This window comes from Pseudochaenichthys georgianus, chromosome 7 (assembly GCF_902827115.2).
Source record: "Pseudochaenichthys georgianus chromosome 7, fPseGeo1.2, whole genome shotgun sequence".
NCBI classification, from domain to species: Eukaryota; Metazoa; Chordata; class Actinopteri; order Perciformes; family Channichthyidae; genus Pseudochaenichthys; species Pseudochaenichthys georgianus.
Genome location: NC_047509.1, coordinates 30,174,013 through 30,197,889, shown reverse-complemented (window position 1 = coordinate 30,197,889; position 23,877 = coordinate 30,174,013). Strand labels below are relative to the sequence as shown.

The 23,877-nt window shown below is 40.9% G+C and overlaps 1 protein-coding gene across 5 annotated transcripts in view; it reads right to left on the bottom strand.

Annotated features, from left to right (window-relative positions):
- The window catches only part of cfap74 (cilia and flagella associated protein 74), a 72,734-nt gene extending 50,559 nt beyond the window's left edge, over positions 1-22,175 (bottom strand). For 2 of the 5 annotated variants that reach the window (XM_034088166.1, XM_034088168.1), the window contains exons 1-14: positions 22,087-22,175; positions 21,495-21,573; positions 21,210-21,291; positions 20,570-20,722; positions 17,092-17,190; positions 16,907-17,011; positions 14,968-15,141; positions 14,541-14,651; positions 12,728-12,830; positions 11,009-11,166; positions 9,931-10,144; positions 8,887-9,033; positions 1,034-1,192; positions 808-926 (exon numbers count right to left, since the gene is read on the bottom strand). In XM_034088166.1, the coding sequence (XP_033944057.1) occupies positions 808-926; positions 1,034-1,192; positions 8,887-9,033; positions 9,931-10,144; positions 11,009-11,166; positions 12,728-12,830; positions 14,541-14,651; positions 14,968-15,141; positions 16,907-17,011; positions 17,092-17,190; positions 20,570-20,722; positions 21,210-21,291; positions 21,495-21,561 (1,691 nt within the window). In that variant the 5' untranslated portion in view covers positions 21,562-21,573; positions 22,087-22,175. The other 3 variants (XM_034088169.1, XM_034088170.1, XM_034088171.2) reach the window with 3 other exon arrangements.
- Positions 22,176-23,877: the final 1,702 nt, after the last annotated feature.

Sequence of the window (23,877 nt, the reverse complement as noted above, 5' to 3'; positions counted from 1 at the left end):
TTTCCAAGCATCCTTTGCTTTTCATTTGCCTGATAATCCATAAATAGAATCAATCAATCTGATTTTTAAATAGCTACATTAAAGAGGGCCTATTGTGCTTTTAGCTGTTTTCCCTTTTCCTCGTGTGTTCTATATCTATTGTTGTGCATGTAAATGGTCTGCAAATGCTAAAATCCCTGTGTTCCCTCCAGAGGGAGTTTCTCTCACACACTACCCCCCCCCCCCAGCCTGAAACGCCTCCATTTGATTCATTTGTTTACTTCAGTAACATAGTGACATCACTTTGTTACACTCGCGTTTCTATTGGCTAGCGCTCCAACATATTGTACGTGATGGGCTAAAGGGTGGGACATTTTCAAAAGAGTAAGCAGTTGACCAATCAGAGCAGACTGGGTTCCGGTTCAGACAGGGGATGAAAAGATGGTATTATGAGTGCATTGTAAAATTGTAGATTCACTTTCAAAAGACAGGTCAACAATTATTTTCTTAGACCCGGTGTAGAGTTAGGTCCAAGTTATGTGTCGCCAAGTTTAACTCAAAGACTAGAAGCAGGGAGAAACAGCATAACACAATCAAACATTGTTATGTAATTGGTTGAAAGTCTCTGTTGCTTTGTATCGCTTGTTTAAGGGGTACTTGGGAAGTTCTAATGCATACTGTATAAACACAGGTGTCAAATCTGATCTATCGCCTCAAGTGATGTCATCTGAAGCATTTATTTGCATACTGTCCTAGTGATTGTTTTTGTCATGATTTGAACTGCACTGTGGTCACTGGTGTGTGTTTAGTGACAGTATAACATCTTACTTGATAGTGATGAAATCCTTCAGGTGGGTCGAGACCCCAAGCAGCTTGCAGTGGTTGGTGATGTAGCTGATGTTAGTCAGGACGATTTTCTTCTTATACGTTTTACCCAATTCGAAGTCCTAAAACAGAACATTTAGTTCGACTAACATAGTTTTACATGGGAAACCTGTACATGACACACAAGACATTTCAGGACGTGCTTTCTACAGAAGCAGCAGTGCGGTACCTTGAAGAGGATGACTTCTGGTTTACTGATGAACGGAGGGCCTTTCAATTCTTTCCCATGAATCTTTTTAGGAGGGAGGTTGAGCTTTCCAATGGCCATTGCCGGTTCTTCCTGCTTTACTTCTGCCTGTTCCAATGTTGTTTTTTCATTCAGGAGCTTCTGTAACCACACAGGGAAGCAACAGCTAGTGAAGTCATTTTAAATAATAAACATTTTTAACTCAATTTCTCACATCGTAAGATCATTATCTCAAACATGTTTTTTACTTTTCATATTTGCTTCAGTTCCTTAGATTTCTCTTGCTTTTAAAACATTTTCTCTTTTGAGCGCTATAGGGGCTACTATGCCTGAATACAAACTGTATATACAGTATGGACTACCTATGTTGCAAATGTATTATCTTTTCAATTTACACACGGCATCTATTGCACGTCTGTCCGTCCTGGGAGAGAGATCCCTCCTCGGTTGCTCTTCCTGAGGTTTCTCCCATTTTTCCCTTTAAACTGGGTTTTCTTCGGAAGTTTTTCCTTGTACGATGTGAGGGTCTAAGGACAGAGGGTGTCGTATTGTCATACTGATATTCTGTACACACTGTGAAGACCACTGAGACAAATGTAACATTTGTGATATTGGGCTATATAAATAAACATTGATTGATTGATTGATATATTAGTCCCGTGCAAACAAGATGAAACCTCATTAACATAGTATTATGAAATCCTTTAATGAGATTATTACAATGTACTTCCTATCGGCTTAGTCTGCTGTAATATAGACATGCAGCTTTATCTTTAGCTAAAGTCAATTTGACGCTTTATTGTTGCTATGATATCAGTAATCTGCTCCATCTTGAGATATAATGGGTGACACTATACAGATCAGGACAGTCGCACATGTTGTTGATAGGAAACAGGAAACTGCATTACAGAAATGTTACAGAAAAGGTGTTGGCAGAACGCTCTGGATACGTTTTCATGGTGTTAGGATTTATCAGTGGAAATAATAAATAATAATAATAAATGGGGCTAACATTTTATGTAGTTTTGTATGTTATCTCTTCCAAATTTCAATGGTCAAGAAGAAATACTTGTTTTAAAAAAAATGTTGCCAGAGGAATTTGATTTTCAACAGTAAAATAATATCCATCTTACTTCATAATGTTATTACATTTAATTAAATATTTGAAAAAGGTTATAATTTTAATCAGGAAAGGATTTCTAATCCGCATTTAGCCGTTACTTGATAACTTTGTCAGCAAGGTTCTAGCAAACCATTTTATACAAAAATAAGTTGGGTTAAATACTGGAATAACATGAGTATTCCAATAATAAAGCTATTAAGAAGAAACAAACGAATGAAATGATGTTTTAAAAGCCATGTTTCACATAGCAAGGCTTATTCTTGTGCAACTCGATTTTGACAGGAAAGCAACTGGAGACTTCTAGAATTGTGTGAGTAACATTCTGTTTTTAGACTTCTCTGTTTCAGTGTGTGTACTCTGTATAAATGCTCTGTAGTTGATCTGACTGAAATTGTGATTTTCAATCTGAAAACCGCTACAGTATCTGTCAGGCAGAAACTTGGGACAAGTAATTTGACTGAAAGCTTAAAACTGAACTAACTGACTGCTAGGGTTAACTTTGATTTACACATTTGTAGAATACTAAGAGCTTTATTGAGTAGGTGTAACTGTATTAAGGGTTAAACTCATAACTTTATAACTTAGGGTTTAATGTAATTGACTTAAAAGATAATAACAAGTCAGGAGGAAGCCAGTCTCGATTTCCTTTTGAGGGCCACCAGCTGCAGAGAGTTAACTAATTAAAGGGACGTGGCCCCACAGCTGTGAGAACTCAGCAATCAGGTGTCCATTTTAGGTAGCACTTTCCTGGAGCATCAGACAGGCTAAGACATTAGAGTCCTGCGGGAGGCAAATCCTACTTTGATTGAGCTAAGTATCGCTGGTGTTTTATTTTATTTGGTTGTTTAGCCCCTCATGCTATAATCATGTGTATTTTCTCTAGTGATGGCGAGATGAAGCCTTATGAAGCTTTGAAGCTTTCCCGCCAATTGGTTCGCAAAAGGGTTCATCTCATGAGGCTTCATCATGGGCTTCATCTGAACACAAACCCCCCTGTTGGTCAAAGTGTGTAAAACAGGCAGATTGGACTTCTCAACAGTGTGCTGTATCTCATACCGAGTTCCCATTGAGTAAAGCCTTAGAATAACTCTAAACAACGAACATTAAATCATATTTTCATGTTAACAATATTGTATTTATTCCAGTTTAATGACTGTGATTGAAAAGCCTAAGGAGGCTGGTAAACATTGCAAAGAGGGATTTGTATTCCTTAATAATATTCATAAACGTAACCATGTTGTAGCCTGAGAAAGGCTAAACCATATCAAAGAATACATTTATTAACTACATTATCTCATTTAGCTGTAGCTTTTATAAACAACAAAAATACGTATTGTTCAGTCGTTGAACCAGGGACCCTGCAGCATGAGTCAACTGCTTTCCAGCTGAGCTGCAGCACACACACTAAAGCTCCCTGAAAACACGGCAACATATTTATTCATGTTTTTATTTGTTCATGTTTTTATTGATGTTTTTATTCCTACATTTATTTATGCTTGTATCTATTTATACTTATGACATGTTCCGACCTCTATATGAGTGAGGGTCTGAGCTCTCTTGATTCCATCGTGTCACCGGGCCCGGGTAGGAGGGGTAATATGGTTCTTATTATACATCCATGGGTATTATGAGCTTCGTGGTTCAGCGGTTCAACCGATCTGAATCGCTTCGTGAAGCAGTCACGTGGTATCGACAGGCAACGAGGCTTCGTTTGTCATCGATGACGTCACTGGCCCAAAACGATACAAGCCTCGGTACATGCTTCACAAAAAGCTTCAGGGATTACTCGACACACGCTCCGAAGCCTCGGCGCAATACGTAACATCACTAATTTTCTCCATTCCTGTTTATGTGTCTTCTCGCAATTATCACTGGCCCCGTGTATCTCGTAATCGATATAACCGGCCTGCTCTCGTCTATCCCACGTGCTCCACTGAGATCCAACATCTAGTTTCAGACGGCCTGTGGAACTGCCAGTCAGCTGTTCCTAAGGCTGACTTCATCTCTGGCTACACTTCCCTGCAGTCCCTGGATTTCCTTGCTCTCACTGAGACCTGGATTACTCCATCCAACACATCCACCCCAGCGGCTCTCTCCACAGCATGTTCCTTCTCCCATACACCCAGACCCACTGGCAGAGGAGGTGGCACTGGTCTCCTGCTCTCTCCCAAATGGAGCTTTTCCCTCTTCAAGCTACCTAACTTCACTCCTTCCACCTTTGAATTCCATGCCGTCACAGTAACCCATCCTATACAATTAACCATTGTTGTTCTCTACCGTCCACCAGGCGCCTTGGGGGACTTCTTGGAGGAATTGGATAATCTCCTCTCACACATCCCTGAAACTGGGCCTCCCGCTGTACTTCTCAGAGACTTCAACCTCCAGACGGGGAAGATAGACGAACTAACATCTCTGTTAACCGCCTTTGCTTTCTCTCCGTCCCCACCAACTCATAAAGCTGGCAATGTCCTTGATCTCATATTCTCAAGGAACTGCGCTACTTCTAACCTCTCTGTAAACCCGCTCCACACATCCGATCACTTCTTCATTTTATTCTCTCTACCCCTTTCCAAACATAACAAACTAATCTCTTCTCATCCTGCACCTGTACGCCGTAACCTCCGTTCCCTCTCCCCCTCTACCTTTGCCTCATCGGTGCTCTCAGCCCTCCCTTCCTCTGACTCGTTCCAACTCCTGCCTCCAAACTCTGCTGCGGAAACTCTCCTCTCTACTCTCTCATCCTCTCTGGACTCTCTGTCCTCTCACATCTCGGCAGGCTCGTCAGTCCCCTCCTGCTCCCTGGCTAAATGACGCACTGCGTGCTAATAGAACCGTCCTTCGGGCAGCAGAGCGGAAATGGTGGAAATCCAAACACCGTGACGACCTCCTAACCTATCAGGCTCTCCTCTCCTCTTTCTCTGCTTCGATCTCTCAGGCAAAAAGCACTTTCTTTCAAGATAAGATCCAATCTTCCTATTCCAATCCTAAAAAACTATTTTCCATCTTCTCCACCCTCTTGGACCCTCCCAAAGCCCCTCCTCCCTCCTCACTTCTGTCAAGCGACTTTGTTAACCACTTTGAAAAAAAGGTTGATGATATACGCTCTTCTTTTTCTGACTCACTTCTACTCACCGCTGGGTCACCAGACCCTCCTTCCACCTGCACACTAACCTCCTTTTCCCCTCTCTCTCCAAGTGAGGTTCTTACCCTCATTACCTCTGCCCGCCCTACCACCTGTCCTCTGGACCCTATCCCTTCAAACCTCCTTCAGACTATCGCTCCTGATATTCTACCGTTTCTCACCCATTTCATCAACACTTCTCTAACTTCTGGTCACTTTCCAAACGGTCTCAAGGAGGCAAGAGTAAACCCTCTCCTAAAGAAACCCACTCTCAACCCGTCAGATGTTATAAACTACAGGCCTGTCTCTCTCTTCCCGTTCCTGTCTAAAACACTTGAACGTGCTGTCTTTAGACAACTCTCCTGCTATCTCCATCAGAACAACCTTCTGGATCCGCACCAGTCTGGTTTCAAGGAAGGTCACTCCACAGAAACTGCCCTCCTTGCTGTCACTGAGGAACTGCACACTGCTAAAGCAGCCTCCCTCTCCTCTCTGTCATCATCCTTTTGGACCTGTCTGCTGCATTCGACACGGTGAATCATCAGATCCTCCTTCGCACTCTCCAAGAACTTAGAGTTTCAGGCTCTGCACTTTCCCTCCTCACCTCATACCTCCAAGACCGTACCACAGGGTAACTTGGAGAGGGTCCGAGTCCGACCCTTGTCAATTAACTACAGGGGTCCCTCAGGGCTCTGTTCTTGGTCCTCTCCTCTTCTCCCTGTACACAAACTCACTCGGATCAGTCATTAGCCCGCATGGTTTTTCATACCACTGCTACGCTGACGACACCCAATTAATTCTGTCCTTTCCCCGCTCAGAGACCCAGGTCGTCGCTCGCATCTCTGCTTGCCTAGCTGACATCTCTCAGTGGATGTCTGATCATCACCTCAAGCTCAACCTTGACAAGACTGAACTGCTTTTCCTTCCTCAAGAGTGGGACACTCTTGACCTGACTATCAACATCGGCACCTCTGTTGTTTCCCCGACCCAGACTGCAAGGAATCTGGGTGTGACCCTAGATAACAACCTGTCCTTCACTGCAAACATCGCTGCTACAACCCGCTGCTGCAGATACACGCTTTACAACATCAGGAGGATGCTGACCCAGAAAGCGACGCAGGTTCTGGTCCAGGCTCTCGTCATCTCACGCCTAGACTACTGCAACTCCCTCCTGGCTGGTCTACCTGCATGTGCCATCCGACCTCTGCAGCTCATCCAGAATGCAGCGGCTCGTCTGGTCTTCAACCTTCCTAAATTCTCCCACACCACGCCGCTCCTCCGCTGCCTTCACTGCCTTCACTGGCTTCCGATAACTGCTAGAATCCACTTCAAGACAATGGTACTTGCGTACCATGCTGCGAATGGATCTGGCCCTTCATACATCCAGGACATGGTTAAACCGTACACCCCAGCACGTGCACTCCGCTCTGCATCAACCAAACGGTTTGCTATCCTGGCTCCAAAATGGTGGAATGAGCTCCCCATTGACATCAGGACAGCAGATAGCTTACACACCTTCCGGCGCAGACTGAAAACTCATCTCTTTCGACTCCACTTCGAGCGATAGAACTATTAACTAAGCACTTATATACTAATAAAGGGCTGGCTTATCTAAAGCCAGTTGAGTAGCACTTGAAATGTTTTTGCTCTATGAAGCCTGATGTACTTTATGATTCTGTTTTCTTCAAGTTTGTATTTTTTTTTGGTCGAACGCACTTATTGTAAGTCGCTTTGGATAAAAGCGTCAGCTAAATGCAATGTAATGTAATGTAATATTCTGAGGATGTAATGTAAAGCACTTTGCACAAGTGACATGACATCACCTCATCATTCCCCGCCTCATGAATGATCTTATGAACTGTGTTACGTTGCTGTGCTGGTCTACTGCACTGGCCATTACTGTGTTGAGAAGTAGCCTTTAACAGGGAATGAGTCTGATCTGCATGTGAGGAGGAGAGATCGCTTCCACTTCACTTGTCTCCGGCTCAGAGCTGTAGCACCGCGTTCGCTCCGAGGCCTCAAACGCACCAGCGCGATGAGAAGTGATGCCTGTCGCCCCACATTCAAGTGTGTAGTTATGTGTGTGTGTTGAGGGGGGGGACAGGATGGGAGAGAACTCACCTCGGTGTCAGCAGGTTTCTGCTACAAAGAAATACCACGGAGAAGCCCAATAAATCCTTTTGGTGCTGTCAATGCACTGCAGCATTAGCATTCATATTTATATCAATTACTGTTAAACCTTTAAATTCCAATATATTTGTAGGAAATGAAGCTGAAGGTCAACTGACATATGCTGGAAAAGGTGAAAAGTAATAATAATATCCATTGTTTTTAATAATGGCAAGAATCATGGTTGTATCATTGTTATCCTATTAATGATGTGTTTAAATGGATTAATGAGTTGAGCCAGGAACTATTTCTGGAATTGTTAAAGTAGCATTAGCCACAGTTAGCTGGATCGATAAAGAGCAGGGGCAGAGCTGAGGTCAAACATCGAACATGTCACAGTTCCATTTTATGGTATGGAAGACAACTCCTAGTGTGCATGGCATGTGAGTGTTGTATAATATGTTTCGCAAATAATAATTTGATTATAAATAACAATTAACATCATTGTATTAAGTCAATAAAATTCCAACAAATTAAAATTTAAAATATTTTAGAGAAATTCAGAGGAAATGTCTTCTAAAATCATACATATGTATTTTCTTTATTCTATATTGATGAATCAATTAATTGTCCTTTAATTGTTACAGCACTAATGACTCACATCACTAATGTATATTGTCCCGTTAATTAATCGAATTGCTCTTTTATTTCCTAAATTCTTATATATCATTACAAGCTCTAAAAAACCTGGATTGTTCCAACCTGTCCTATTTTCCTCAGCGCTGTGGCCTGATTGTTGTCCTGGGACAATGAAAACAGACTGTGTTGCCTATGTGTCTCTTTTCACTTGCAATGTAGAGCTGCAAAGATTAGGAGATCAATTGATCAGCAGTCAAATAATCCCAAACTTTTTTGATAATGAGTTATTGTTTAAGTAATACTTCAGCCTGTCAAATATTAAGATTTTCAGTTTTTCCTCTTCAAAAAATCATATACAAGTAATTATCTTTGGGTTATGGACTCACAAAAAAGACGTTGAAAACTTGAAAAACCCCAAAGACCCCAACCCTGACTAACAAGTAGGAGTTAGTTGTGCAGGAATGAGAACAATCCCTCACTGGTTTCCCATCCTTAAACACTGACCGCTGTGAACACACTAACAAGCCAAAGGTACAGTATGGCTACGGGGAATTGAACTTGTCCCTTATTAAATCAGTTTAGAAGTCAGTAGAATCCTCTTTTCTGTTAACTTCCAACATGCTACACAACTATTTCAAATCAGTGAAGTGACTTTAAATAGAATTATTCATGATCCATGCGTCAGTGTGCAGGTAGGGAATTCAGCAGTGGAAATAAATGCAATAAGCACATCCATAGAAAAAGCATGTGTCTGCTGTGAATGGGACATGATGTATGAGTGTTTATATATAGCCGCTTGCAGGGATTTGCTTTTGTTCAGCTGTGGTGTTTTCTTTAGCGCACCTTGTAGTTCTGGTCCCAAAGGCCAGAGAACTCAGGCTCAGCCAGGCTGTCAGAAAGACTCGGGTGGTCCTCTTCCTGGTTGGTGGGTTCCTCTTGGTCGTCGACATCAGAGGAGGCTGATGACGAGCTGCTAAAGTCTCTCAACTGCTGCAAAAACACACATCGGGTCATGATTGATGAAAATACAGTGGATCACAGTGGTGCAGTAATGACGTTTTTTCTAGGGCGAACCTGAAGTTAGCATCGCAGGAGGTCCCTCGACAAAAAGCAATGAGATTTCGTAGAAATTGCAGAAAAAGGTGATCACACATTTATGATACCTACATGTTTTGTTTAGCAGGATGATATCCACCACTCATATGATACATGCAATTGCCAAGTCGTAAAATAGCTAACGTTAGGCTATAAATGCTGAACATTACGGAAACATGGCTGCGATCATCACCCCTGAGCTAAAGGCGCCTAATGTTCGACGTGCTTACATTTAGCCGTCTCATTACGTTAATGTTCGCGTCGAAAGGAGCCAGTTGAAGTGGTTCGGGCACCTAGTTAGGATGCTACCTGGGCGCCTCCCTAGGGAGGTGTTCCAGGCACGTCCAGCTGGGAAGAGACCAAGGGGTAGACCTAGGACCAGGTGGAGGGATTATATCTCTTCGCTGGCCTGGGAGCGCCTTGGGATCCCCCAGTCAGAGCTGGTTGATGTCGCCAGGGAAAAGAAAGTGTGGGGCTCTCTGCTGGAACTGCTACCCCCGTGACCCGACCACGGATAAGCGGGAGAAGATGGATGGATGGATGGATTATGTTAACAAAGGGCGTTTTTATGACATAAAGAAAGTTCGGATATTCACGAGTTGGGTGATTTCGCGTGACAAGACGTGACAATCTCTTAAGCGTATGTTAACCACCGACTTTTTTTCAAGCATCAAACCTAAAACAGGTAAAAAAACCATATACTATCAAATGAAGGACCCGGAAATGTTAACATTCTGACTCATTCCCTTTTTTTTTAGGACTCCTTCCTGCACCACCCTATGAGCCACTCACGATGGTAGCTCTCTCCTCTGTGGCCGTTGGGGGTCTGCGGTCCAGGTAGTGCAGCAGCTTCTCTCTGGCCCTCCTCAGAGATGGGTACTTGTCAGTTAATGACAGTTTAGGCGTGGGTGGCGGGTTTCTCTTTCTGCTCTCCACCAGCGGCCCCTCCTGAAGGATCTTCTCCACAATCTCCACTCTCTTTGACTTCTGCCTCTCTTCTAATTGCCTGAGAAAGAAGGCAAAGCAACCGTGGTACGATGTCAACAAGTACATTTACTCAAGTATTGTGCTTAAGAACTATTGGACATACTAGTACTTTAATCGATATTTAAATTAAATGCCGTTTATCACTTCTATAACAACACATTTACGAGGCAAAAATTGTATTCCATTACACTTATTTATACTTCATAGTAACTAGCTATCAAAAAATATAATAAGACATAATGACAATGATCGTGAAGATGTGCAGTATTTGACTGAATAAGCTCAAATATATTGTGAATCCACAGCTTAGCGTTAGTAGACAAATAATGAAAAACTTTCAAATTCAAATATTTAGGAATGATCTTTGATACCAATTAGATTTTTTTAAAGCCATTAAAAAATTGTAAAATGTAATTAAAACATTTTTGGGCAATAACTTTTGAGATGTATGTATTTATGCATCCTCCTTGTTGGATTAAGACATAATAATTATAATAAAATAAATACATAATAATAAAAATAATAATATCAATAATACTAACATCATACAAAATAAAATATAAATAATAAAAATAAAATAATAAAATCTGCTCCACTTTGACAAATCACAAAATGATAGTGATAAAATCTAAATAATAATATTGTATAACGGTTTAAAAAAAGCCATTCTGCGTAATGAGAATATATACTGTAATATAGTATTATAAGACTATCTACTTTAATTAAGTAAAGCCTCTGAGTACTTTCTCCACCTCTGCAAATCAACAACACTGCATGATACTGAAACGCGGCCATGAGCGAGAGAAAACACCCACACGCTGCTGCACGGCGTGGGAGTGGAGGACATGCGTGTGGGAGAGGAAAGGGAGAGGACAGGACATACTCTTGTTTTCGTTGTATCTCCTCTAGCTGTTTCTGCTGGTACATATGCTGGATACTGTTGAATCCCTCGGCCTGCAGGGACTCTCTCAGCTGTCTCTGTCGCTGCTCTTCCTTCTGAGCCTTGGCTCTGGCTCTGCTTTGATTGACCCGTAAGCACTCCTAAAGAAAACACATCAGACTAATGAAGCTTTAGTTGACAACGTCCTGTATTTGAACTAGGAAAGGTGCTCCATAATGATGAAATGTTCCTGTTGAAATGGCAAATAAAGCCTGATGATGGTAGCATTGCAAGATTGTGATGCATATAAGTGCTCGTAGTCCAGAGCTGAATGACTGTATTTATAATGAGGGGGTGTAATGAGAATACAATGATAATGTGGCTTCTGCCTCAAATTTCTCCCTCAGTATGTTAAAGGATCATTTGGTCCAGATGGATGGAACGAATACAAGTCCTAATGTCTCAAAATATATGATGATTTCTTTATGCTTCCTGATGTAGCAAATGTTACAGCCGTGTTTGAAGTAAGACCCAGGTAATCAAAGGCTTTGATTGCAACTTCAAGTCATTTTATGTCCAAATGTTTGTGCATTTGCCTCATCTCACAAGAAATATGTTTTTATTAACTGTATAAACTACAGAGGCACACAAGTGAGAAGTTCATAACCTCAAATGGACTTAATAAGTGCACACATATTGGTATTTTGTGCACATAAATGAATGTTTTGTTACTATAACAGCAGGAATGGAAGATCCAAGTTGTCGTGGTTTCTCTGCTTGGTTAAAGGGGAACATTCACACTTTGAGCAGAGCTACTGTAACTTCCTAAAAACTCTGCATTAGGGCTGAACAAATATTCAAAATTGAATTAAAAATAAAATGTGGGCTGGCACAATGTTCATATCGTAGGAAGAGCAACATTTAAAGGTGCCCTATTATGGTTTTGGGGGTTTTCCCTTTCCTGTTGTGTGTTTAAAAGGTTTTAGTGCACGTAAATGGTCTGCAAAAGCTCAAATCCCAAAGTTCCGTCCAGAGGGAGTTTCTGTCCCACACACTGCCCCCCTGCCTGAGACGCCTCCACTGCGGTGACATAGTGACATCACTACGTAACACCTGCGCTTCTATTGGCTATCGCTCCAACACATTGTACGTGATAGGCTAAGGGGCGGGACATATCTAAGCGGTTGACCAATCACAACAGAGCCGGCCAGCTAACCAAGGGCTCTGGTTTCAGACAGAGGGTGAAAACAGTAATGATGCTAAATGATCAATCCCTCCAATATTGTGAATCATATCGCAATTATAATATTAAAGATAATTGCAATTACTTATTTTTTCCAAATCGAGCAGCCTTAATCTGGATTAGTGCCTTCTTATTATTTTGATAACATAAATCAACACACACAGTTGTGGTGTTACACTGCCTGGTTTCAGGAAAACTGTCCAGCTTTTGCAGCTATTGGACATCCACATCTGTGTGGGCTAATTGAAATGCATTCTCTAAATGAACTCTTCATTTGAGATGCACGTTTGCCTTTATTTTCTACGAGGTATGCAGAAATACTTATGCTCATTGGAATGATCTTATATAGCTTTATAGATATGGAAGCTATAGGAAATGTTAATAATGCATACTGTAGCTCTACAGCTCATGTTCCTTATGACTGCTGAAACAACAAACATAATGCTACAGTATTTATATGAGAGGGTGCTGGCGCTCACTTGTGTGGCTGCGATGTTGGATTTCAGCGATTTGACAGCCTGCATCCGCTTTTCCAGTAGCTCCCGGTTCTGCTGCTCCTTCTCAGCCTCTTGCTGCTGCATGCTGAATGAAACGGGGACAATAACAGAGCATGTTAAAGATCAGAAATAGTTTAGTAGAGAGACAAACAAAGCAGCTGATTAGGTTTGTAACTTCCAGGAGCTGAGCATTAAGGTTCATTATCATGACTCTGAGCAATGCTTTATTGTGTATAGTTTTATTTAGAGTATTACATGAAAGTATCATACACTGATACTGATTAGGGAGCTCAGGTTCAATTTACATGTGGGCATTTAGAGTTTAGTGTCCCTGCGCTGTGCAGGACGTCCTGCCTTGTTCCTGTGCCTAATATCTGTGGCTACAAGGACTTTTATTGCATATTTGTACTTTTGTTTATATAAATAATGACTTATTTAATTTTAATATGTTCCGACTTTCCCCAACCGAATTCCCCTGGGATTAATAAAGTATTTTCATTGATTGAATATAAAACCAAACAGAACAAATCTATTTACATGTACAGACACAAATGTTACTATGATAACTCAGAATTCAACATAGACCATACTTTTTGAACTACAATGGAGCTCAAGATTAAAAATAGAATAAAATACAGTGCACCGGGCATTTGCTACTTATAATTGGGATCAGTTCATTGTTTGTTTTGGTCTTTTAAGAGGTCATTTGGACAATAAAGTGTTATAATGCGAGGCTTGAGGTTTTCAATGGCACCCAGTGTTTCCCATACATAGATTTATTTGTGGCGGGCCGCCACAATTGAATATCGTTCGTCACAAATGAATCTCATAATTTTTTTTCCCATTTTGTGGTCTAATGGATAGTGAGGTGGGCTGATGATCGGAAGGTTGCGAGTTCAAATCCTGCCTGGAACACCACTACTAGTGTGCCCTTGAGCAAGGCACTTAGCCCTCGGTTACTCCAGGGAGAATGTCCCTGTAATTGGTCATTGTAAGTCGCTTTGGAATAAGGCGTCTGCTAAATGCCTAAATTGTAAATTACCCCACAGATCCTCAACTCCGGTGTGTTTCACTCATTAACAACGCAACACAGAGCAACAAGAACGTTGTCTACTGTAGCCATGAACTCGCATGTATCATCTTATTTGAGGGGGGGTGGATGCGTGGACCACCCGTATAGGTTAAGGGGCTTTTCTTGCCAGGGGAATCAAATTCTGTGGGAAACACTGGGCACCTATGACTCATGTTATCGTTTGTGTGTTACATTGGGTGCATGTATAAATAACTCACTAACCAAATAAATGATATGTTTATTCTAAATCTTAATCCAATATATTGCATATTCATAATCTCTTCCTGCCTCTTCTTTATTTAAATGTTTTAATATGAGTGTCTTTGTTATGCAATGTGCTTTATACATAAAGCCGCCGTAACTTGCCCTTATTGAATAAGCTGTATGAAAGTCGGCAACAAGGACACTTTCATTAGAGGTGACCCGTCAAAATCATATAAGCCAACTTTCACATGGACTCGTACTAACCAGAAAAAAAACTACTTCTAGTACAGTATTTTTTCACTAACTTGAATCACTTTTCTCTCCTCAGATCTTTCAGCTAGAACTTTTCTCTGTCAATTTGAGCTCTTGAAGCATCCTATCAGGCCTGCTGCTTGTCATACAGTACGTTGTTCCAGTATGAGTGAATGATCAATAGGATGTGTCAACTCTCCAATGAGTCCTCAGAGATATGCTTGTGTTCCACCCTGAGCCCAGTTTATTGGCTTAAAGGCTGATTACCTTTTAATGGTCTCTTTCAAGTACTTGGCAGCTACCTTGCGGCTGGCCCGGCCCTCTTCGATTTTCCTCTGACATTCAGCCTCCTCTTTCTTCAGCATGGATGCCTGTTTACTATCAGAACACAATCACAGAGACATGCAGAACATATCAGTCTCAATATGGCTGTTCAAGGTCGATATAGCTGATGCCCCATAGAGGCTTCTCTTAAAAAGAATCAATAAAGAATGGCATGGTGCAATATGACAATACTTTCATAAGGGAGTGATACTGTGCACAAATAATTCATTTTTAATTTTCTCCCTAGGCATACAAATGTGATTTCGCTGTGTGACATCTTCTACTCACTTGTTTATATAATGAGATGAATTTTTTGCTCGACACACAAAAACGATAGAGCGTGAATGGAGAATATGTTTGTTTTCCGTACTCCCTGAGATGCTGCATCCTGAGCTGCTGGTGCTGGCTGGCTTTCCTCTCCTGCTGCAGCCGTTTCGTCGCCTTCTGCTTCTTCAGGACCCCGAAGGCCCGCTCCTCCTCCTGCACCTCCTGCCGGAGAGAGGAGAACCTGCCAAGCTCCACCTCCACCTCGCTCAGCTCCAGTCTGAGGAGCAAAGATGAAGAAAAAAAAAAAGGAGAGGAAGAAAGTTGGAAATGCAGACTGATAGTGAACGTTTCCTAAATCTATTTCTCCAGTACCGTCACTTAAAGGTCACCTATTTTGAAAAATCCACTTTGTCATGTCTGTTATACATCAACATGCGTCCCCTCTGTGTGAAGAGATTCTGAAAGTTTCAGGAAAAAAGATTCTCTCACTTTTTGTCCTGATCCATTTATAAAAACCTGTCTGAAAATGAGCTGATCAGATTGTGGCCACTTTATGATGTCATATCGATGTTTTGGCTTGCGTAACCATTAGCCAATCACCAACCAAGGTAACACCCGCCCACCTTATCACCTGAATCTCCTCCTATCGCACCATTGTGTTCTTTTTAACCAAATCTCTCTCAGAGGGGCGTGGGGAGGGGCTCCTTATTTTCATCTAAAGTAACAGACAGAGAATCAGCACTTTTGAAACAGGGCTGAAACAGAGGAGATTATGGGATGCTACAATCTGTTTGGTATTTGGAGCCAAACACATCAGAGACATGCTTTGTGCATAACTGACACCTATAATATATTGATGAAAAACAGTACAATAGGGGACCTTTAATGTGGCTGAGAGAAGAGAACTACACGTATGCAGGGTTTGGAAGCACAATGGCAATTTGATTTGGTACTTATCAAATTGGTAAAAGTAATTATGATTAAAAATAGATCAATCAACTGAATGAATTAGTCTAGGCAGTGATCATTTTTTAAATCCTACAAAACAACATTCAGACAATTAGAGCATATCATTTTCAAAGCAGTTCCTTCATACAGCGTTATAGGTTTAACAACAAAACTGCCCCAGAACGTTACACATGACAATGGCAAAGCTTTTATTGCTAATCAAACTCAAAGACGATCATTCACAGCATGTATGACTGTGATGAAGCTGACAGAAAGTCAAATAAGCAGGGATTTCTGATTAAAAAGAGCATTAAATTGGGATTAACACGAGTGGTGTTTGGTTTCATCTCGCATTGAGATGCTAAACACAACCCGAAGTCTGGTTTGAGACGTAGATAAGAGTTTAAAGGTTATTCAGATGGGTAAATACTGCGTAGCGGCTTCTGTTACTAATATAGTGAAAAAACATGATATTTTTTCAGATTACAGTTCTTTTATTACAAAAGTATTCTTTTTTCTTTTTTTATTGAAAATAGACAATATATCATGTTGTCATCTAACAAATTGTAAGGCTATTATTTGAAATATCAGAATCATTTATTTAGCATTTGAACCAAAAGGGAAAAACTTAAGTTCACAGTTATTTTGATATCTGTACGTGTATAGTCTGAAATGCACTTAAAATTAGCCCTTTACTCTTGATTTGCCTTTGACACTTTTGAACAGCTGCCGTTACTTGCAGCTACTATTGATGGGTGTTGCACTGTTTTGTGAGTATTCGGTGTAGAGATGGTGCATGTGTTTATTATACATGTTTAAAATCTTTCTCTGACTATAGAAGTGTAAGGAATGGACAATATCAATGTATATCAAGGAACGTACATGAGGGGTTCCCGATGTGTTCTCTATCTTGTAAGGGGCGGTGGCTTTACACAATGGGGATCTTCTGCATGGTGTAATTTTTTTTCTGTTTTTGCTTTCTTAGTTATTTACAAGGTCCATTTAAATATATGAAGGGGGCTGAGATTTCCATACACCTCTGATGCTTATCAAAGCAAGACCATACTGCCAAACCACCTTCTTCTCGGACTCACTCTTGTTGCTTCAGCTCCGTGTTGATGTGGCCCTCCAGCTCCTCTTCACTCTGCAGCTTCTGACACAAAAGCTTATGCTGAGCTCGTGTACGAAACACTGCAACGCTGCAGAATAAAATACACAGAATAAACAGAGGTTATGCAAAATGAAATAGTAGAGACTCGTGGCAGTTTGCTCAACTCACCTGTTATCTGCTGCTTTCTGTTCCTCCATCTTTTCCTCCAAGTTTTCCCTCTGCTCCAACACACTTTCAATGTTCTGACGGCAGAGTTTAAGCTCTTCTCTGGAAACAGTAAGACAAGTTCAAGTGTTGACATAGAGACACATTCCAAACCAGAGCAAACCAGAAAGAACATTTAAAAAGCTGTGCTCAGAGCATCACACTAATGGATGTATTTTCGGCCATTGCAATAAAAGGAAGGTCATTCTGTCGGCTAACAAGGTAATCTAATGAAGATATTGAAAAGCTGAGAGAGGACACAAACACACCTCAACAGCTTTGAAATAGCCAATGTTCTTTGTGCAGTTTAATGACGTGCAACAGAACAATCTGTGTATTGTGAAAAAAACTCATGTTTGATCAGAGCGCAGTGCAGCTCCACTCTGACCTCTGATGTTGTGTGCCAAAGGAAAATGACAGCCATTTCAGACCGCACACACACTTCATCGGGTACTTAATGGCTTGCGTTGCAGACAAATAAAAAGAGGGAAGAAAAATGTGAAGAGAGAGGACATTATGGGAAATGTTCTCTCTGCGGCTGAAATGATTTCCGGCAAATAGCTGAATCAATTTGAACAGAAATGATTGTTCCTGTGTGAAGAAGGCATGAGGGGAAAGACCCGGGAAAGTGGTTTAAAACGGGGGGGGGGGAAATATCTTTCCAGAAACTGAAAGGATTGTGGGAAATTGTTATCCATAGCAATGCAATGACCACAGACAAACAAATCACAAGAAATACAAAAGCAAGGTTTTCCTTTACATTACACTACATTTAGCTAACGCTTCTCTCCAAAGCGAGTTACAACAAGTGCAATAAACCGTGAAGATACAAACTCAGAAAAGCGAGGCACGTGCAAGTTGATTTACTTTAAAAAAAAAAGCCAAACCATTGTAAGGGCTTTTGCATTTTTTTTTTTTTTTAAATGAGCCAAAACATAAAGCTTTTATGGGTTTCCCTTTCCTGTAGTGTATTATATATGTTTTTGTGCAGGTCAATTGTCTGCAATGGCTAAAATCCCAGTCTCCTTTTTTACTTTCGTAATATAGTGACATCACTATGTAACACTCGCGTTTTTAATTGACTAGTGTTCCTACCATGTATATATAATAAGAACTGGATACAGCGTCGGAGGTAGGACCGCGTTCATTCCTATGAAGCTGCTGCTCATTGGCGCATGAGGACAAAATGGCATGAGATTCTGGAGAGCAAAACGTCACAGATTACCCGTCGTGCCTGGCTGTCAGAGCAGAAGTCCGTGGGGGTTTCTCAATGTCGAGGAGGCTTGCTTGGTAGCACATGTACCTCTGAGTCAGTTGCTTCAGAAGCGAGGCAAGAATCCTTCCTAGCCTCGGAAAATGAAGAATGGTGGAACAGGCTAACAGGTGTGCAGGTGTGCGTCATATGCGAGGCCCCGCCTTACATGGAGCGCGATTTCCGCCAAAGATTTGGAAATTGGTCCGTGCGCAAAGCATTGTGGGGATTTTAAGACCGCGGAGGATACACATGTGCAGCCTCGAAATTTCTCGCAATGAAGTACGCCAGCCTCGGTAGAATTCCAAGTATCCTGGACATTGGAACAGTCCTTCGGCGGCACTCGATGACGTAGTTTCCTTGAAATAGTGGCTCTGGAGGAGCTTTCCTCGATATTGAGAAACACCCCGTATGTGGGCTCATAGACTAGAGCATGCGCAGTTGAGTATCCTCTTAAGCCCCGCCCCGATCTCCTGCTTTCGGCTCAGTAGAGTCAGCGCCATATAGATATAGCTATATGGCGCTGAGTAGAATGAATGGAAAGAGGAAATAAATCTGGATTGGGCTTCTAGTGCATTTTACAACTTTAAGGAACAAATTATTTAAATAAGGGCTATAAAAGTGTTCATACTTACGGAGCCCTGGAGGGTTCATAGAGAGAAAAATAAATAAAACGAGGCCACGTTTTATTTATTTGTGCGCACAAATTAATAAAACGTGGCCTCAATTTAAATAAAACGAGGCCACGCTTTATTCATTTGTGCGCACGATAAACTTTTTTGACCACACGAAAAAGTTACCGGTGCGCCAAGTGCGCCGAGACAACTGTTTCATTGCAGACTGTTATGTTTATGTGGGGAAATGGCAGTGCATACATTATTTGAGATATATTTCAAACTCGGACTTCATTTTAAGGACATGTCGGCCAGGGGTGTAGAGCTATGTGTTTAAGCACCGGATTCGCAAAACAGGAGAGTCTAAACCCGTCTGCCTTGATCTACGAATTCATGTCCGTGACTCTCACAGTATCAGCTATCTGCGCGCAGAGAGCTGTGTCTTTTACGCACGGCCTTCACTGTGTTTACCTATAGAACAGGTAAATAGAGATCGAGGCTGCTACGTTTATAACCACGCACGCACGCACGCACGCACGCACGCACGCGTGCCTAACCTAACCCTAATCCTAAACCTAACCAAGTCTTCACCCTAAAATTAATGATTCCCCTCATGGGGACCTCCAATTTGTCCCCATAAGGGAGGCGAGTCCCCACATGTGACTGTGTAAACAGATTTAGGTCCACACAAGTATATTAATGCTAGGCCACACATACACAGACACACACACACACACGCCCTGGCGACCGGACATCTTCTTCATAAAACTAATAATATGGCGTAATAATCGGGCAGTTTGATGTGTCTAACCATAAGAAAGTATCGGAGAAAGTATATCGTGCTCACAAATTAATAAAACGTGGCCTCGTTTTATTTAAATTGAGGCCACGAATTAATAAAACGTGGCCTTGTTTTATTTATTTTTCTCTCTATGAACCCACCAGGGCTCCGTAGATATTGGATATTTTATTTAGTTAAAAAAAAATGATCTGCTGATTTACAGACTCTTTCCCCCCAATGTTAGTCAATGGGGAAAAGTATTTCTGGGCCGGGTGACGTCACGGACTGATACGGAAGTTGTGGTACTGCCGTTTGGCCACTACGAATATTTTCCTTAGAGTCCGGAGCACATCCTGGGGGCTTGGCTCCAACGCATTGTAAGTGAAAGGCCGTTGACCAATCACAACAGAGTCGGCCAGCTAACCAATCAGAGTAGACTGGGCTCTGGTTTCAGACAGAGGGTGAAAAGAGGTGCAGCAGCGCAGGCAGTATGAGAAGAATAAAGAGCTTTTTGAACATTAAAGCATTTAAACATGTCACAGTAGAGGCACAAAATACAAATATGAACCTAGAAATTGGCATAAAAGGGCCCCTTTAAGTATTACATTTTTGTTTGTGTTTAATAGCCAAGGTTCAGGCAAAACAGGTTAGTCTTCAGTCTTCGACGGAAGATGTGTAGACTTATAGTTTTCCTGAAATCCATTACATGTGCTTGTTTTAGCACATGGATCTCTTATCTAGGCTATGTTGCTACTTTTACTACAAAGGTCAGTTGATTGCTTGCCAGGCTCAGACCTGGCTTTCTGCACGTCGTGCTCCTTCTGTCGGTGAAAGCAGTCCAGCTGGTCCAGGTTTCGTCTCAGCTTGAACATCCGTGCTGTCTCGGCATAACTCCTCTTCTCACCGCTGACGGCCGCAACCGCAAGGTCACCATCACCATCGTCCTCTCTTCAGGCAGATGGAAAATTACACTTAGGAAAGGTGGCATGTAGATGGAAAATGACACTTAGGAACGGTGGCATTTTAATGGAATATATGACTATGCATGTACACACATGTATTGATACCAATGTTGCCTGGATTTGTTTGTAATGAGGTTTTAAAAGTGGAAGACTTTGAATGAAATAAAAATAATATAATAATAATAATAATGTATCTTTCTTGTTAACATAATTTTCAACTCAGTTTTTCTATTATTCATACATTTGCTCTTTTTGTTGTATCTTTTATTTATTTTGTGTTAAAAAGAGATATTATGAAAACGAGTTAAATAAAGTAATGGTGTTTATGTATGTGCCACTAATTGTTTGTAAAACACACTGGCAATAAACCCAATTCTTATGATTATTTTCTCTAAATGTCATATTAAGTATCACTAGAGTCAGAGTGACTTTATATTCAAACTACAATAAACAGAAAAGAAAAACTCACTTACAACAACCACTCGAAATCCAAGCCATTGTTGGCTTGTTGGAGGGCAACCTCTTCTTCTTTAAATGACTCCTGGCCTGGACCATCTTCTCAAAATGAAAATATGTTAAGTTAGTATACAGTATCCCAGTCTCCTAACACCAATGAATACAAAAATACATGGCTTGTATATTACATTGCATTTATATGACTATGCTATGAGGAAAAGGTATCTTTTAGTGGCTGCAAGTACAGTAGAGACTACAATCTGCATTTTGCAAACAATGGAGCAACAGCAGCTGTCACTCACCCTCATTATCAGTGCTGTCTGACGCTTCATCATCAAATGGACTTTCCCTGTCTTCTTCAACGTCCATTTCACCTGATTTCTAAATGACACAGGTGCATTATGTCAGACACATCTCAACATATCCCCGAAAATGTACTTAAGGGTAACAGACATCTTTTATTTGCCAGAAATGTTACCTGGCAATGCTCACTGACTTATTTTAAACCACTTATTTTCATCAGGCAGATACAGCTTTTATTCATTATAAGTCATCACGTCAATGTTAAGCTAGCGTTAGCTCATGCCTCCCTCACTTAAAACGTTAATATTTCCTTTTGAAATGTTATATGGTGGATTATATGTCTGCCGATTCAAAGAGTGCCTGTCACTGAATTGCAGCAGACAATAACTTGAATTTTACAGGTGTGTGACATTGCCAATTAGTAGGGAAACATTCAGTAACCAGATTTCGAATGGACTTTGGCGTGTCGTCTCTCGATAGATGAGATTGTCTCCACTTTCTAGAAAGCATGTCAACAAGTTACGTAAAATAAAAGCTTGAATTAAGCTGTTTCACATTTAGTTAATTAATTTAACAAACATAAGCTGTTACCTCGTTTTGCTTGTCTTTCCTTCTCTTGGCAAGATATCTTCTCAAAGTTACTGTATCTAACCGCAAAAGTTAACCCGCCATGTTTGTTAGTGTTTCCATGGAGACTGGACTCAGGGGGCGGGGTCTTGAAGCCCCACGAGGACGTTAGCTGTCAACTGTGTCAACTGGCCTACCAACTGAAAGATGCTGGTGGCTAACTAGCTACAAGAGAGGCTAATAACTGAAATGTCAAAAGTTGTGCACAAGTGTTCTCAGGGACAAAACATGTGTAATTTTACCACATAAAATATTTGACTTTTATTTGTATATGACATTATGTTACAATATGTTACAATTTGAACCGTTGGTGTCTTACTTTTGCTGTATTAATCGAAGCATTAAAGGAGTAATGAATGCAATGGAGTAAACTACATTTATTAAAACTTACTGTACTTATGTACACTTATGAGATACTCGTACTTTACTTGAGTATTATAATTGTATGCTACTTTATACTTCTACTCTCCACTACAATTCAGAGGTAAATAGTGTTACTTCTTGTACTCCACTACATTAATACCTTAAGTTACTTTACAGATTTGGATTAATGATGTGAAATATAATCAACTCTTAAAAAGGACTTTATTTAAACCTGGAGTAACATTCACATGCTGCTACTGCAGCATACAAAGTCATTGAAACTGCTGCACCTTTACCAGATTTGATAACTCTTTTGCATCAATCATTATAATCAAAACATGTCATATATATTATTCTGAAAGGGACCAATCTGCATAATGAGTACTTTTACTTTTGGTACTTTAAGTTTATTTTGATGCTAATTATTTTGTACTTTTACTTGAGTAACATGTTGAATGTACTTGTAACAGTATTCCTACACTCTGGTGTGGTCTACTTCTACTCAAGTTCAAGATCTGAGTACCTCTCCCACCTCTGAATGAATGACAATCTTTTTATCAAACAACAGTGACCTTTTCTGACTGCTGACAGCTGTACCTTCCAATATTAGTCCGACTCCCTTGTATATTTGTTCCGGCTGATATCTGTCAGTCCACACTCAGCAGAAAATAGCTCAGCTGCCTCAAAGAGAATGGCAAACCTGTGAGTTATGCACAAATCTTTTGTCAAGCATGCAAGATATTGTTTCTGATTAACACTCCAAAAATATATTCATTTGTAGTTGGTCAGTATTGGACAATGAGCTTTGAAGATGTTCCCTTATTGGACACAATAACGCTTTATTTTAATCCTTCACAATGTTGAAGAGGAATCAGAAGAGGAGAAAGGAGAGAAGTGTGTCTAACATTTTCAAATGTTGTGATACAGGAATATTTTGTATCACCATGACGGACTGAATCTATATGGAGGCAGGTTTTGTTGGAGAGATAAAGGCAGAGCATATAACAGTGAGGAAAACAAAGACTCCAGCTGACATAATCAACAGAGGAGACCAGCGTGAGCGGAGACATGGAGAAAGGGAATACATGAGGGTGAGAGGACTGAAAGCAATAAGAGATAGTTGAGAGAGTATCCAATGCAGTACATTGCAGTGTATACTGCAGCCTGGTATCTTCGTATCAAAAGATAATTGCAGTGGAAATTCAAGCAGAAGGTCCGGTGGGAGAGACGGTGGTTTGAATTCAGCCACTGAATCTTAAGTGAGCCAGCAGAAACCAGGGCAGGTCCCACATAAAAAATAGGTAACTTTGAATAAGGAGAAAAATAAAGCTAGGAATATTTTTCACAGAATCACACATTTCCTATCAATCAATATGATTTTCAATTACACTG